General features: G+C 42.4%; 1 protein-coding gene across 5 annotated transcripts in view; it reads right to left on the minus strand.

Annotated features, from left to right (window-relative positions):
• LOC110495970 (amyloid-beta A4 protein) overlaps positions 1–17,825 on the minus strand; it is a 42,191-nt gene that overhangs the window by 21,549 nt on the left and 2,817 nt on the right. For all 5 annotated transcript variants that reach the window (XM_036952477.1, XM_036952476.1, XM_036952474.1 and 2 more), the window contains exon 2: positions 2,080–2,247. In XM_036952477.1, the coding sequence (XP_036808372.1) occupies positions 2,080–2,247 (168 nt within the window). The remainder of the gene's footprint in view (positions 1–2,079; positions 2,248–17,825) is intronic.

Raw genomic sequence — 17,825 nt, forward strand, 5'->3', positions numbered from 1 at the left:
TTAGTTGGTAGAGCATGGCAATTGCAATGGCAGAATACTGCTACTACTAATTAGGTGGATGCTTACAATTGTCCTATTTCATACGCGTGCAAGTGTGTATTATACACATGAGTGAATTAGTTTTTTGCATATCCCACTCCCCCCCGAGATACCCTCGGAGAGTGCCATTACTGATGGTGACCCTGGAGCAATTAGGGTTAAGTGCTTTGCTCAAGGGCACGTCAACAGATTTTTCACAGTCGGCTCAGGGATTTGAACCAGCAACCTTTTCGTTACTGGCCCAACACTCTTAAAGGGATACTTTGGGATTTTGCCAACGAGGCCACATTATCTACTTCACATGAACTTGTGGGTAACATTATGTCTCTGTGTCCAGTATGAAGGAAGTTATAGGTAGTTTCGCAAGCTAATACTAACTACCGTGTAGCGCAATGACTGGAAGTCTATGGGTATCTGCTAAAATGTATGCACGCTTAACTAAGTCACCTTTGGATAAAAGCATCTGCGAAATGGCATACATTTGATTATTATTATTTAAAAAAAGTTTTAGAACACCTACTCAATCAATTCAAGGGTTTTTCTTTTTTTTCTTGTACAATTTTTACATTGTACAATAATAGTGAAGACATCAAAACTATGAAATAACACATACGGAATCATGTAGTAACCAAAAAAGTATTAAACAAATCAAAATATATTTTATATTTGAGATTCTTCAAATCGCTACTCTTTCCCTTGATGACAGCTTTGCATACTCTTGGCATTCTCTCAACCAGCTTCATGAGGTAGTCACCTGGAATGCATTTCAATTAACAGGTGTGCCTTCTTAAAAGTGAATTTATGGAATTTCTTTCCTTCTTAATGCGTTTGAGACAATCAGTTGTGTTGTGACAAGTTAGGGGTGGTATACAGAAGATAGCCCTATTTGGTAAAAGACCAAGTCCATATTCTGGCTCAAATATGCAAAGACAAACGACAGTCCATCATTACTTTAAGACATGAAGGTCAGTTATTCCGGAAAATTTCAAGAACTTTGAAAGTTTCTTCAAGCGCAGTAGCAAAAACTCATGAGGCCTGCCACAGGGATGGAAGACCCAGAGTTACCGCTGTTGCAGAGGATAAGTTCATTCGAGTTACCAGCCTAAAAAATTGCAGCCCAAATAAATGCTACACAGAGTTCAAGTAACTGACTTCTCAACATCAACGAATTGCCGAATTGCTGCAAAGAAACCACTACTAAAGGACACCAATAAGAAGAGACATGCTTGGGCCAAGAAACCCGAGCAATGGACATTAGACCAGTGGAAATGTGTTCTTTGATGTGGAGTCCAAATTTGAGATTTTTGGTCCCAACCATGGTGTCTCTGTGAGACGCGGTGAAGGTGAACGGATGATCTCTGCATGTGTAGTTCCCACTGTAAAGCATGGAGGAGGAGGTGTGATGGTGTGGCGGTGCTTTGTTGGTAACACTGTCTGATTTATTTAGAATTCAATGCACACTTAACCAGCATGGCTACCACAGCATTCTGCAGCAATACGCCATCCCATCTGGTTTGGGCTTAGTGGGACTATCACTTGTTTATCAATAGGACAATGACCCAACACACCTCCAGGCGGTGTAAGGGTTATTTTACCAAGAAGGAGAGTGATGGAGTGCTGCATCAGATGACCTGGCCTCACAATCACCCGACCTCAACCAAATTGAGATGGTTTGGGATGAGTCGGACTGCAGAATGAAGGAAAAGCAGCCAACAAGTGCTCAGCATATGTGGGAACTCCTGTTGAAAGAGCATTCCAGGTGAAGCTGGTTGAGAGAATGCCAAAAGTGTGCAAAGCTGTCATCAAGGCAAAGGATGGCTATTAGAAGAATATAAAATATATTTCAATTTTTTTGGTTACTACATGATTTTATGTGTATTTCATTTTTTTGTCTTCACTATTATTCTACAATGTAGAAAATAGTAAAAATAAAGAAAAACCCTTAAATGATTAAGTGTTCTGAAGTGTTCTACTTTTGACTGGAAGTGTATATTAAGTTATTGTATCAAATCATATTGTATCCAACCCCAATCTCCATACCTCCTGACAGTACTGCAGGATGCCCTCCTTGGTGCCGATACAGCTCTTGGTGCCGGAAGGGTCTGACTCCCACTTGCCACTCTGGACATCCACGTGCATGTTGAGCTTCCCACAGAACATGGCCACCTGGGGCTCCGCCAGCAGGCCCATCCCACCATCTGTCGGCACCTTGAGAGGAGGGAGGGAGGGAGGGAGGGAGGGAGAAAAAGAGATATGTTCATTTACTCTCATTTTGTAGTATTACAATGTGCCAATGGCAGCTATACAGGTAGGCATGTGCGAGAAGTAAGAAACGTAAATGGTCAGCAGAAAATACTTGATACAACATTTTACTAAATAGGTTCCTTTCATTTAACTTTTATTTCTACAGGTTGTCATTTTCCAGGGAGACCTGTTCAAGATGGCAGCAGTTTCTAACACATGCTCCACAAAGAATTGACAATACATGACACGTAGAACAATATAATAAAGAATGTTTAAAAAATAAATTTTCATAAAACTTCATAATGATGTAGAGAAGGGATGGGCGGAGGGAATAGAGGAATGGGGGGGAAAAAACTACAAATGTGTAAGAAAGGGGCAATGATTAAAGAAAAAAAAGAGAGGAGAGGCAGGAATAAGAGGAGAAAAAGATGGAAAAATAGGGGGAAGACGGCTTGAGGTGTAAGTGGGGAAAAGACAAAAGGGTTGAGGGAGGAGATATAGGCCCTTTATTCGTAAACTACTTTTGACCAGGTCCCAATTGAGTGCCCTTTGGGATAGAGGCACAGATTAGAGTTTGGGTGCCGTTTCAGGCATCGACTTGTTACATCAAAGAGGCTCTGGTGTGAGTTTTCCCCTTAGTACAGGTCTAGGATCAGCTTCCCCTCCCCCATCCTAACCTTAACGATGTGTGGGAAATGCAATACTGATCCAAGATCAGCGTCCTAGGGGAAGATGCACACTACACCCATCAATGGTAAAAGGAGAGGCTTTCTTTGAGGATCTTTGATGGTGATAGAAAAAATTGCTACTGTAGACTTTCCTACTGAATTGTGATTGACAAACCCATAGCACCACTACAGACTCTTACGAAACCTCCCCAAACCTATCAAGCTTTTACACACGCACGCAAGCACATTGGACTGCATGCACGCACACGCAACACGCACACACAGACAAACACACATGCACGTCTCCTAGATATCCCACAGGTGGCAGCACTGAGAAAGAACATGTACTGTAGTATGCCAGCCTGCCAAGGGGTTTTCATGCTTGGCTTGGCTTACGTGTGTGTGCGCCTTTGTTGTCCATCCGGTGCCTATTCACGGGTACTAATTATATTATGTAACTGTATTCATGTGTGTACATCTATCTCTGAGAGTATGTGAGTGTGTATATGTGTGTCCATTGCTACTGCACCAGAAAGTTTTGTAATGAGAATCCTGTAAGGGAGGTGGGGACAAACAAAAGACTGAAAGACAGCATTGTACTAGGGAACGAGGGAGGAGAGCGAGAGAGCGAGAGGAGAGAAAGAGAGACCGACTGCATTGTGTTTTTCTGTAATCTTGTTAGTGGTTTGGCAGTAAAACAAATGTTTGTGAAGTAGAGGATGACATACTGTGAATGGACTTGATTCTCTTACGAGCTAGTGCACAATGTAATCCTTATACACACACACACACACACACACACACACACACACACACACACACACACACGTGCACACGTGCACTCAGTGCACTGTGCATGCACACATTCTGGCATGCACGTCTACAAACACAAACAAACTCAGACAGATCAGATTGCAGTGTAGTTCTATGAGGGACGGATGTGTCGCCTAAAGAAGTTCATGTCCTTCAAGTCAACCTGCTAGGCCACATGCCCTAGCGTCATGGAAATCTGTAAATCCCTCACACACACGGAATCAGTAGAAAAACAGGTGAAATCCCCTGTGTTAGTGTTTTCCATCAATCAAATGTATTTATAAAGCCCTTTTTACATCCGCAAAAGGTCAAAGTGCTATACAGAAACCCAGCCTAAAACCTCAAACAGCAAGCAATGCAGATGTAGAAGCACGGTGGCTAGGAAAAACTCCCTAGAAAGGCAGGAACCTAGGAAGAAACCTAGAGAGGAACCAGGCTCTGTGGGGTGGCCAGTCCTCTTCTGGCTGTGCTGGGTGGAGATAAAGAGTACATGGCCATTTAAGGCCAGATTGTTATAAAACCGACAAACAGATTAAAAGATAAGTGTGTGTGTGAATGTATTCATCCATGTGTACAGTAAACTAGGGTTGGGCGGTAGATATACAGTTTCTGTATCATACCGTCGTATACAGTATTACCGACTGTGGACACAAGGGTCGCTATTTAAAAAAAAAAAAAATGCAACCCACAAAACAATTTAGGAAACAGGAATCTTGATCCAGGAGGGGATTGAATGTCTCTGCTGTAACCAAGAAGCTTGATCTTGACATCTAGCCCCTTAGCTAGCAAGTTAGCAAACCGGATAACATTTGACACATCTAGTTCTAAGTAGGGACGTGGCACCCCCCCCCCCCAAAAAAAAACTATATACACATATATTATTTTTAACAGTATTGAAAATCATAGTCTGTATTTCAAAACACCCTGGTATCTGTAATGAGAGAAGTAACCTAATGTAGCAGGTGTAACATTAAATGCCTGAGCGGTGTTTGTTTCTTTCAGCTCCCAACAAGGGAAAAAAAACGACTGTTGGGAGAGGTTCTGTTCTGCACTGCACTGCTCAACCAATCCAGTAAATGTGGAGGAGTTACGACGGAGCGTCGCCTTGCTGACGTCCAAAAGCGGAAGTCAGGCTCTTTCCATTTCCCCTGAAAACCGGATGCATCTAGTTATTTTACCAACCCCGCAGCGGATGTGAAGGAGGTGCCCCAATTCCTACTGTGCCATCTGGGAGCCAGAGAGGGGTGGAGAATCAACTCCCCACACAACTCTCAAAGTGCAGGTTTAAAGGGATTCTGCAAGATTCTGAGATTTAGGTTGTTTTTCTACTTACTTAGAGAAACTCATGAATACCATTTTTATGTCTCTGCGTGCAGTTTGGAGATTATTGAAGTTATCATATCACTAGATTAGGGCAATAGCCAATAGCCATCATTTCTCAAAACAAGAATATACTGATGAGTTTCAGAAGAAAGTTCTTTGTTTATGGCCATTTTCAGCCTGTAATTCGAATGCTGATGCTAATGCAAATGCTGATGATCCAGATACTCAACTAGTTTAAAGGCCAGTTGTATAGCTTCTTTTAAAATCAGGACAACAGTTTTCAGCTGTGACCAACATAATTGCAAAAGGGTTTTCTACTGATCAATTAGCCTTGTAAAATGATAAACTTGGATTAGCTAACACAATGTGCCATTGGAACACAGGAGTGATGGTTGCTGATAATGGACCTCTGTACACCTATGTAGATATTCCAAACACATTTTTTAAATCACCCATTTCCAGCAACAATAGTCAATTACAACATTAACAATGTCTACACTGTATTTCTGATCCATTTGATGTTATTTTAAATTGACATTTTTTTAAATTTTTCTTACAAAAAACAGGACATTTCTAAGTGACCCCAAACTTTTGAACGGTAGTGTGTAATATATATATATATATATTTTTACACACACACACACACACACACTTTAAATAAATAAATGTATATACATTCATATTATATACAATGCTGCGAGCTTCAGGGCAGACCCAAGCTGATACAATGTTTCAAGTTCGTTGCAGACAGGCCATGCGTAGCCACTGTTGTATAGGATATTTATTTTTAAATCGGGATATGTTTTACCTGCAGGATTAAATGTTGTCAATGGTAATGAAAGGTTGTAGACTCCTTGTGTAGCCTATTACCGGCAACTTTAGGAGATTAACGTCAGAATCTGCTAAATGCAGCAGGAGGATGGTCGGGTCAGGTTATCTTGATCTCTGGCTCCCTCATAAGTAATTTGTGTCTTATTTCATCAAACAGTGCACTTAAAGCATCAGGCAAGGTCAATACATATAGTTAATTTCATTAAAAAACACATAGAGTGTGTCTATATGGAAAAAGATAAGTTTAACACATATATATATTTTTTTCAACCAATCTATTGGTCGAAAGAACACACAACATTTGGTCGACAAAGCTTTTTAATTTTTTTTTACACAAAACACTGGTAACTAAGAAATGTTTAAATACGGTTTTACCCACTTCATATGTGTATACTGTATTATGGTCAAGGCTTATCCTATATAACTACTGTTGTATCCTTTTCTATTCCTATACTGTCCATGTCTTTGCACACCATCATATACATTTATATTCTGGACTGTGACATTGCCCATCTTGATATTTTTTAATTCCTTTCTTTTAATTTGGGGAATTTGTGTGCATCGTTAGGTATTACTTCACTGCTGGAGCTAGAAACACAAGCATTTGCTGCACCTACGATAATATCTGCAAAATATGTGTACACAACCAATAAAATTTGATCTGGTAAGGTTTGAGGAAAGGGAGACTGACCCTACCCACTTTGCACAAACTGGTTTAATAGCGTTGTTTCCATGTAATTTCAACCAGAAAATGTGATGACTTCGAATTAACGTGGAAATCTGATTGGATTTGCAAAAAGTCTTCAACGTAAAAGGTTTTTGGGAATTTGTCGTGTTTTCACTCAACTTTAAAACTAAATCCAATTTCATGGTTAACATTTCTGTCAATTTCACATTGAACTCAATCAAATGTAAATCAAAACTAGCCGTTGAACTGAAGCCTTTTCCCAGTGGGTAGATATACAGTTAGAGGAAACATCTGCTTGTCAGTCATGTCATTTTCTTCTGTATATTTACAGTAGTGAAAGCGGTACCCCTCTCTTGTGATGTGTGCGCAAGACCAGAGAGTCTTAGTTCTGCTCTACAACAAATCAACGGTGTCGAACAGGGTTCTCCAACATTTGAACCAGCCCTGCAGTTACTGACAAACTTCCTTTCAGCTAATTCCGTTCCAGAGAGACTACCTTTATTAGTTTAATATTTGAATAATGTGCATTACTGCAGGGCTGGGTAGAAAGTATGCACAACAATGCCTGGAGTTGTAGAAGCCTGGAGTAGATAGGGTCAGATATGTCATGATGCTCCTATACCCACATTATCGTCCCAACCCAAACCGTTTTGCGTGGATATTTTCTATTCACATGGCTGGGTCCAGCCGCTAAAAGCGAGCTGAGCTGGCCCCATAACATATCTACTTCCAGCCCAAAGTGAATAGAGGCATAGTTAGCTTGCCATGCCCCACTCAAATCATGCTGGAAAGAAGCAGGCTGGCCATCGTCCCAGTCAGTACTCACTGGAAAGCGAGCCAAAAGAGCACAGTTCAGGTTGACATGAGTGTGAAAAAAGGTTATTGTTATAGAAAGACTACCATGACCCAATTCCACTTTGTGACAACTGCTGATGTAAAAAGGACTTTAGAATAAGTGTTTGACCCAGTTCCATGTCGGCCCCCCGCCCCCTACTTATCACTTAGATGTTAAGCGTCTTAAATGTGAAGAAACTGGAACGGAGGCCTACGTGGAGCAATCCCCATATTGCTTTTAGACCTATCCGCTGCGCTGACATGTGAACACTAAAGGGAAATTGCTCTCCCTCCCTTGCACTCGCTCTCAACCACTTTTCCAGTATTCAAAATCACCTCATCTGTTTTTGCCTTGTAAATAATGTCCTTCCTCGATTCCCTCTCTTCTCCATCCCCCTCTCTTCTCCATCCTGCTGCAAACAGTTGGGGGAGGGAGAGGGGGGTCCTGGGGAGCAGCCAAATCCCACTGCAGTCCTATAAATCAGACTGTTCGGAATGGAAAGGTTAGAAAGAGAGAAAGCAACAAAGCGAGAGACGAAAGAGGGCGGGATATAAATGGACAATGAGACTTTGTGCGTATGAGGTTCAAGTAAGGTGATGTACGTAAGGTGTATAAACTATGAGCCCCAGTGGAGTAGGGTGAAGTTGCCCCTAGACCCTGATCTTAGTGTAGGAAGTACAAAGCTGACCCAACGTTTAAGGTTAGGATAGGGGGAGGGAAAGCAGATCCTTGATATGTACCTAGGGAAAACTTCACTCTGGAGCACAAACCAGTCGGGAGAGATTTAACAGTAATGGTTTCCTAGGTGCAGGGTTCAAAACATAAGTGAGAGAGAAAAGAAAGAAAGACAGGAGAGAGAAAGCGAGAGTGAGAGAGAAAGAGAAAAGAGGAGTAGTGGACATTATGAGAGGAGACCGGGCTTTCCCTGAGCCACCTGCTCCCTCGCTTGCCTCTGCCCACTCTCATCCATCGCCTCGCCAGCATCGCTATCTCATCTATCGGCTGGCCAGCCTGCCGGCAGTAATCTGGGTGGGGGATTACGCTGAGCTGCCTGGCCGAGATATCCCACAGTGGTCTCAATCCACACTGATACCACCCATGGTACCCTCCTGCTACTGTCACAACAAGATACTGTTCTCACTACTGCACCATCCAACTAGACATTGCATGTAAAGTACCCTATATAGGAGCATATTGGAGGTAACACAGACCTATGTACTGTTGTCGTAAGCACACAGTAAAAGGCTAATACAGTTGATTTAAGTTTAAAAAGAAATTAAATCAGGGAAATATGAGAATAACAGTCCCGGCTCAAAACATCAAGAGTTTTCCCCCACACAGCCAACAAACAATTTATACCTGCGCAATTAATGGTCAACCGCACCACGCCAAATGAGAATTGGATAGAAAGGCATTCGACATGCGGCCAAGACTACTCAGCACTCCCCAATGTAAATCTACCTTAATCCAAAACTTGGTACAACTGGTACTAGCCTTACTAGCACAGCACTGGTGGAGAATGCTCCAATCAATCAAGCCTTTGGCCCCTGGTGCACTGCATTGGCTAATGATCCCAGTTGCTCACAGATCCACCAGCAAAAAGTTGATGCCATGGAAACTAGAACACATCATTAAAATAGAGCCGGCCACCGCCTGAAAACACAGGGAAGATTTGCCTCATCCTAAAACGTAGGCCATGAAAACAGACCATGTCCTTTTCCGAAAATAAAGTCAGTCAATCCTAAACCCACGTACAATCTTTGGAATGCGCCTAGCCAGCTGGTGCTAGTAGGAACATACTGTCAACATGCTTACATATCCACCATAACACAGAGAGAAGAAGCCACGTTGAAAGTTTTTCTAGGACAGTTTGTAAAGGAAGCAGACCTGGGTATATTGCATTAACAGAAATTACAGTAACCAAACATTGTAGATTTGAAATGATGGGAATTCATTTTAAATGTACTAATGGTGAGCCATCCAGCGGTCTCCACAATGGATTAGTCCACTGAGAAAAGGTGTCAATAAACACGTACAGTAAAAACAGTTTTTTTTGTGTGTGTTTTTTTAACTGCTCGACTAAAAACATTACCAGTCGACAAAATGGGGTCAGCCCTACTCAGGACAAATAAAGTTATTTTCATTCAATTGGATCATGGCCGCATTTCAGTCGCGTGACCTCGTTTGGTGACCTATATTGAAACCAGACAAACATAGCAGGTCTCTATCACACTATCTTTAAGCACACATGATCTTTGCTCTGTATTGTATCTAAGAGTCACACAGGCATTGAGTCAGTATTGACTCATTTGGTTAAACAGAAAACTTGCCTGGTACCTATTGTCCAGTAAGAATGTGTCTCTGTGTGTGTGTGTGTGTGTGTGTGTGTCTGTCTTTATGCTATTATTGGTGGGACACTGACTGTCCCACTAGCTCTACCGATGGGTATAGGGTGCTTCCCATTGGTTTGCATGGGGATCTTGTGGGTTTTGACCAGGGGTTAATTCTTCTTCTGGCTGGGTCCACCCTCTCCTTTGTCATTCTATTCACATTAGCATGAAGACGCACATGCACACCTGCACTCATATGCATAATGTGCATGCACGTGCAGTTGTACATACATGCGCACACACACACACACCGAAGACCAAGTGTATAATATTGATTTGATTTAATCCTCGCGGGACCTGTTCTGTGAACCAGTCCCAAAGTCCCGGGGCGGCATTATTTGTGGCTCTGTTGCGGTGAGCTGTTATCGGAGTGTCCCAGGCCACTGGGATCAGCTTTCAGACCGAGGGAGACCCCCCTGGCGGTGCGAGTTTTGCTTGAGATCAGCTATTACGTCTGGAGAGTGTCCTCTGCCTGTCCCTGCCCACCAGAGACACAGGGTGCGTCTAAAATGGCACCCTATTCCCCATGTAGTGCACTACTAGTACAACACTGTCTAGCTCCCTGGCTGTATTCGAAATGTGCTCTGGTCAAAAGGTTGTGATCTCTAAAGGGAATAAGATGCCATTGTAGATGCAGCCAGGCCGTATAGAGACAGACCATAAACAGATCAATAAGAATGACAGACAGATACTGAGTAGACAGACACACATCAATAATGACTGGGGAGGAAAGAGAAATAGCCAGAGGCCTTGTATAAAAACAGACTGACTTGTCTTTTTTATTTATTTTTATAAGTAAAAATATTTTGAACTTAAGTAGTTATCTTTACTATTTCTATTTTTAACTACTTTTACTCCACTACATTCCTAAAGAAAAGAATTCACTTTTTACTCCCATATATTTTCCCTGACATCCAAAATAACTTTTTACATTTTGAATGCTCAGGTAGGACAACAATATGGTCCAATTCACACACCTATCATCTCTACTGCCTCTGATCTGTTGGACGCTAAACACAAATATTGCGTATGTAAATTGTGTCTGAATGTGCCCTGGAAGACAGCCAGTGTGCCCCTGGCTGTCCTTAAATCAAAAGGAAAAAAAGGTAAATTGTGCCATCTGGTTTGTATTATATAAGGAATTTGATGAATAGCATTTACTTTTTACTTTAATCTGACAATTGGAGTACTTTTTCCACCACTATACTTAAGTACATCAAAAACCAGATACTTTTACTCAAGTAGTATTTTACTGGTTGACTCACTTTTAGTCGAGTCATTTTCTATGAAGTTATCTTTACTTTTACTCAAGTATGACAATTTAGGACTTTTTCCACCACTGCCCCGGAGGACAGAGCCTTATTCCGTTTGGAATACCGGTTGGACGCCATGGGAAACTAGTTAGGAAGGAAATCAGTCACGACTTTATTAGATAAGATAATGAGATAAGGCTAGAGAGGTGACCGAATGACAGCCGGCACATTGACACAGAGAAACGTGAACAGGCAAGCACACGTACACACACATTCACTAATCACTTACCAAGCAGAGCCTGCTGTGACTTAAACCCCTGGCCTGAGCTCATCTTTGAACTCTATCAGTGTGTGTGTGTGTGTGTGTGTGTGTGTGTGTGTGTGTGTGTGTGTGTGTGTGTGTGTGTGTGTTCGTGAGTGAGAGCGACTCCATGCAGGAGTGTATAATGAATGGTACATGTGCTTGGTCTTTGGAGTGTGTTCGTGTGTGTTTGTGTAATACTATCTGCTAGTCTCTGGGACCGGATCCTCGGGTGGGTTGGGTGTGGGAGTGTGTTACAGTGATTAGAGGGCAGACAGCCCCTCGTTTCCCTCACGCCCTGCCTGCCAACATTCCAATTACACCCTGCACCCGGGAACGGAAGACTGGTTGCCGTGGCCATCGCCATGACGATGACGTCTATTCCCATCTGGTCGAGATGTGCTACTGTGTCCCTATGACGACAGTCGACAATCTCATCGGGAAGCAATAAGACTGGCTGTAACGTAACAAAATCTGGAAAAAGTCAGGAGTCTGAATACTTTCTTACTTTTACTGTATTTTTTATTTAACTAGGAAAGTCAGTTAAGAACATTAAGAACAAAAAAAAAAAAAAAAACATCAAGCGCTATGATGGAACTGGCTCTCATGTGGGCAGCCACAGGAAAGACCCAGAATGACCTTCACTGCAGAGGATAAGTTCATTAGAGTTACCAGCCTCAGAAATTGCAGCACAAATAAATGCTTCACAGAGTTCAAGTAACAGACATCTCAACATCAACTGTTCAGAGGAGACTGATTGACATCAGGCCTTTGTGGTCAAATTGCTGCAAAGAAACCACTACTAAAGGACAGCAATAATAAGAGACTTGCTTGGGCCAAGAAGCACAAGCAATGGACATTAGACCAGTGGAAACATGTCCTTTGGTCTGATGAGTCTAAATTTGAGATTTCTGGTTCCAACTGCCATTTCCAAGAAGGAGAGTGATGGAGTGCTGCATCAGATGTCCTGGCCTCCACAATCACCCGACCTCAACCCAATTGAAATGGTTTGGGATGAGTTGGACCGCAGAGTGAAGAAAAAGCAGCCAACAAGTGGGCATATGTGGGAACTCCACATATGAATGACTGTTGGAAAAGCATTCCAGGTGAAGCTGGTTGAGAGAATGCCAAGAGTGTGCAAAGCTACATGATTCCATGTGTTTTTTCATATAAAAATTTAAGAAAAACCCATGAATGAGTAGATGTGTCCAGACTTTTGACTGGTATTGCATAAATGCGTGTGTATATATACACAGTGCATTCAGAAAGTAATCAGACACCTTGACCCTTTCCACACTTTGCTATTTAATCAATTTTAGAACAAGGCTGTAACAATCTACACAGAATACCCCATAATCACAAAGCGAAAACAGGTTATTAGACATTTTTTGCAAATACAAAACAGAAATATCTTATGTAAATACGTATTCAGACCCTTTGTTATGAGACTCAAAATTGAGTTCAGGTGCATCCTGTCTCCATTTTTTCAGAATCTACAGGGAAAGCTAAGCAGTTCAAGACCCTTGGGTGCTGCCATAGATTTAGAGTAAAAGTGCCCATCCAAGAAGGCTCAAGAATGCCACAGACAAAATTACAACAAATCACATTATATCTAACATAGCTTTGTTTGGACTGATCATGTCAACATTAAAAAGTTTCAAAATCTTAGCTAGCAAGCAGTCATGAATCACATCGACAATCTACTGTCAAATTATTTTCAATCCCTGTCAAATGAAGAGAAATTATAGATAAAAACATATCGGTGCTTATCAGCCAATGGTCATAAACATTACACAAAAACTTGGATCTAGCAAATTCAACAATGAATGGTTTGGAAAGAATCAGTAGCTAACTGCAAGCGTTGCAAAGCAAACCCTATTTTGCTTCCCTGCCTGCTATTCGGTAGAGAGGGTGTGTAGTCCAAGTGAGTTTAAGGATTTAAATCTGTCTTCGGAAAGTATTCAGACCCCTTGACTTTTTCCACATTTTGTTACGCTACAGCTTTATTCTAAAATGAATTAAATTGTCCCCCCCCCCCAATCAATCAACACACACTACCCCATAATGCAAATTTATAAAATATCAAATTTACATAAGTATTCAGACCCTTTACTCAGTACTTTGTTGAAGCACCTTTGGCAGCGATTACACCATGGAGTCTTCTTGGGTATGACGCTACAAGCTTGGCATACCTGTATTTGGGGAGTTTCTCCCATTCTTCTCTGCAGATCCTCTCAAGCTCTGTCAGGTTGGATGGGGAGAATTGCTGAACAGCTATTTTCAGGTCTCTCCAGAGATGTTTGATCAGGTTCATGTCCGGGCTTTGGCTAGGCCACTCAAGGACATTCAGAGACTTGTCCCAAAGCCACTGCTACATTGTTTTGGCTGTGTACTTAGGGTCGTTGTCCTGTTGGAAGGTGAACCTTCGCCCTAGTCTGAGGTCCTGAGCAGGTTTTCATCAAGGTTCTCTGTACTTCACTCTGTTAATTTTTCCCCTCGACCCTGACTAGTCTCCCAGTCCCTGCCGCTGAAAAACATCCACACAGTATGATGCTGCTTCACTGTAGCGACGGTGCCAGGTTTCCTCCAAATGTGACGCTTGGGATTCAGGCTAAAGAGTTCAATGTTGGTTTCATCAGACCAGAGAATCTTGTTTCCCCATGGTCTGAGTGTATTTAGGTGCCTTTTAGCAAACTGCAAGTGGGCTGTCATGTGCATCTTATTGAGGAGTGGCTTCTGTCTGGCCATAAAGGCCTGATTAGTGGAGTGCTGCAGAGATGGTTGTCCTTCTGGAAGGTTCTCCCATCTCCACAGAGGAATATTTACTCTTTATATTTAGGTGCAAGGGCTCCACAATACTTTTGAGCTAATATTCTACAAGAGGAACAGGAGCTCAAGCATTAGAAATGTTGATGTGTCGGTACTCAGCTCCAATGAGCTCCTGCCCAAGTCAAGCACGGCTTCTTAACCCTTGCCAAATAGCCTACATCTGTGTCTGTCCTGAGCTCACTGGTGTGGGAAACTGAAGGACCAGAATATTGTATACAATGTTGCAAGTCAAGCTTCTGCCAGACCAAGTTAATAGTTGATACAATGTTACAAGTTTCGTTCCAGACAGGCCATGTGTCGCCAATGTGATTTATAGGATATTTATTTTGGTCAGAATACATTTTCTACCTGCAGGCTGCAATGTTTTCATTTGTTGGCTTTATGTAAGCTATTTTCATAGTTGGCAATAGAAGATACTATAAAAAATAAATAAAAGTGTTTTGCGTTCTTCATTTCACCAGTCACATTATTATGAATCTTACTGTGGTCCCCAGTCACGTGTCACCTGGTGTTTGTTTACAAGCACACAATGACAAGATTCTGCCTTTTGAATCACTCACTTTTTGCGCAGCATATGCCAGGTGATCTAATTACAGTATGCAATTCATAACTAAATATCTTATAACAATGTCAACTGTCTAAAAATGTGCTAAATGCTTTGCAGTTATGCATTTGCTTGGCTGATTTAGTAGCTAGTTAGCTATCTAGGTACTGTAAGTGGTTAGCTTCTTCCAAAATCAAGAATTCACTTTTTTAATTTAACTAGGCAAGTCAGTTAAGAACAAATTCTTATTTACAATGAGGGCCTACCCTGGCCAAACCATACCCTAACCCGGATGACGCTAGGCCAAATGGGACTCCCCATCATAGCCGGTTGTTTTACAGCCCAGGATCAAACCAGGGTCTGTAGTGACGCCTCTAGCACTGAGATGCAGTGCCTTAGACCACTGCCCCACTCGGGAGGCTTGGTAACAGCAGAGAAACCAATTTTGGATCAAGAGACCTTGCTGGCTAATAGTTGTTTTATGCGTGCAGCAAACTGTGAGTAGCATTTTTGAGTCACTTGCTTAGTTTAGGTCAGAAACTGTACAAAATGTTTGCAATGCGATCTCTATGGGATTTGACATGTACTTGTTAGTATTGCTAACCTTCAGATTAAAGAGTATCCGAGGGGTTTGTTGTGTTCAGTGTCGGAATGAAGGTATAACATTCTGGATACCGCCCAAGCCTAGGGCAAGTGCTCTACCAACTGAGCCACAATGGAACAAGTCTACTATGTGAAGTCTCAATGTATGAGACTATGATATATGTTAACATGTTTCCAAGAACTAGCTCCCCATACTGAGAATTAAGGTAATGCATGGGGTCAGCAGCATACCCACATATCTTAGTGGGGCACTGAACAAACACACACAAATTAATCAAGTAAAATTAAAATGCACACCCACACACACGGGAGAGATACACACACAAAACGAATCAAGTGCGAGACAAATACGCCCGCACACACAAATGTAAATGTACACACACACCCATGTTCCATTACTGTCATGCACACAGTAGGCTATATGTCTCCTCATGCGTCAAACAAATACAGGAAACCCATCCCAGATAATGGTTGGGACAAGGAAACAGGAAGTGGGAATAGCAGGGCACAGCCAAGAATATCCCACTCCTTCTTGACACCACACACACACAATGCTACTCACAGTTCAGCTAAGTAATTTAGTTCATGAAACAAAGAGGACCTTTTCGAGATATTAGATATTTTAAAACAGCAGACTATAATCAACAAAGCAATTTTCGAAGCCGCATTAAATCTAAGCTCAAATCAACATTTAGACCGGCACTGATTCGATTCTGCAAATGTCAGGTCATAGTTGACTGAAACTGTTGTAAAGTGATACGCATATAATAACTCCCTTCACAGTACATGTAGCAATAAATATACATAAGGCCAATGTACAGAGGGACACTGTCCAGGGTTGAGCGAGGGAAGCGTTGGCCTGTCTTGGAGAAAAAGGCAGTAAAAAGAGAAATCAGGTGGGAATGAAAGGGAGGAATGGGAGCAAGAGCAGATATTGAACAAGGAAAGACTTAGGTCTGCTCGTTCTGAAGAAAAAAGCAGTGAAAAAAAAGGAAGGAATGAAAGGAAGAAAGCAATGAGAGAGCAGAGACAGGAGTATCTCTGGGACGCGGCGCTCTAACTATAGCATGGGTGCCAGGTGACCCGGGGAGGGCACTGCCGCCACCAAAACACAGGAGAAGGAGTGAAGAGGGGGATAAGGAGGGAGGAGAGGAGGTGGGCAGGGAGGGTAGCTCAATCATTTCAAAAACAGACCCAACAACATGGGAGAAGGAGGGATAATTGATGAGGGAAGGAATAGCCCCCTACTCCCTATCCACTCCTGTCGATCTGAGAGGATTGGATGGTTAGAACGATGGAATCAATGTGGGGATATTTACACCCAGGCTGAATTAAGGTAAAAGTAAGCTATTACCAATACCTACCAAATTCTTTCAGAAACAGTCAGATCTACAGGAGTGTCTAGGTGTGTAGCCTGTACACGGTAGGGGCTAGGGGTCGATTTGAAATTCAGAAAATACATGTTTTAGAGTATTTATTTGATTGCTTTGGGAGACATTTGGTCAAGTAGGACAAATCAATCAAGTATAAAGGAGGCTGACTGAAGAAGAAGTGGCCATTTTGTAGTCAGAGGGACAAGTGTGCAGCATAATTCCTAAGACACATGCTGCTGTGTGTGATTGTGTATTGGAGTTGTTGTGTAGAGCGAGCGTGCATGTGTGTATTTAACTGTCTGCGTGTATATCAGGAGCATTTTGCCATCGGATGTATTATTAATTAATATATCCACATGTGCTCAATCAACGGGTCACACAGATTCACTGTCCCATTCATCGATGTACATCATTATTGACCTTTCTGCCCTACCTATTTTTTCTCTCCATCTCGCTCTTACTCTCTGCGGCTATAAGTTAACGGTGGACTATGTCCACGTCCCAAATGGCACTGTACTCTTTATGTAGCGCGCTACTTTTGGCCAGAGCCCTATTGGTAAGGCGACATAAGGAATAGGGTGCCATTTGGGACTCAATCTATAAGCCACAGTGAGTCAGCCCCCTGAAAACAGATATCACCACGAACAACCATCACAGCTTGATTAGTTTCCACCAGGCTCTTTGACTGCGCTTGGTCGCTCAATCAGATTATCAAGTTCCAGGTTTGTATGTGCGGACGTGAAGGTCACACACACAACGCGGGCCACTTCCGTCACGCGGCGGCCATGACGGTGACACTGACAGTTAAGACGTGATCCACTGGCCTGTACAGGGCAGCGGTGGGGTTGCCATAGCAGCAAGGCTATAGGGCGCGTTCCAGGTCATCCAGGTCGTCATTATTGCAGATGATCAGAACTCACAAAGCCTGGAGAAGTGTTTAACGATTCAGGAGCTACTTTATTATGATGAGATGTGCAGCGTGACTGCAAAAAGACAACCTGGAACACACCCATTCTCTCCTGGTTGGAGGTGGGGTCCCTGATAACTAATCCAGGTTTCATTGGGGAGCATTGGAATGGAACAGCACCTGC

Source organism: Oncorhynchus mykiss, chromosome 18, assembly GCF_013265735.2.
Source record: "Oncorhynchus mykiss isolate Arlee chromosome 18, USDA_OmykA_1.1, whole genome shotgun sequence".
NCBI lineage: Eukaryota > Metazoa > Chordata > Actinopteri > Salmoniformes > Salmonidae > Oncorhynchus > Oncorhynchus mykiss.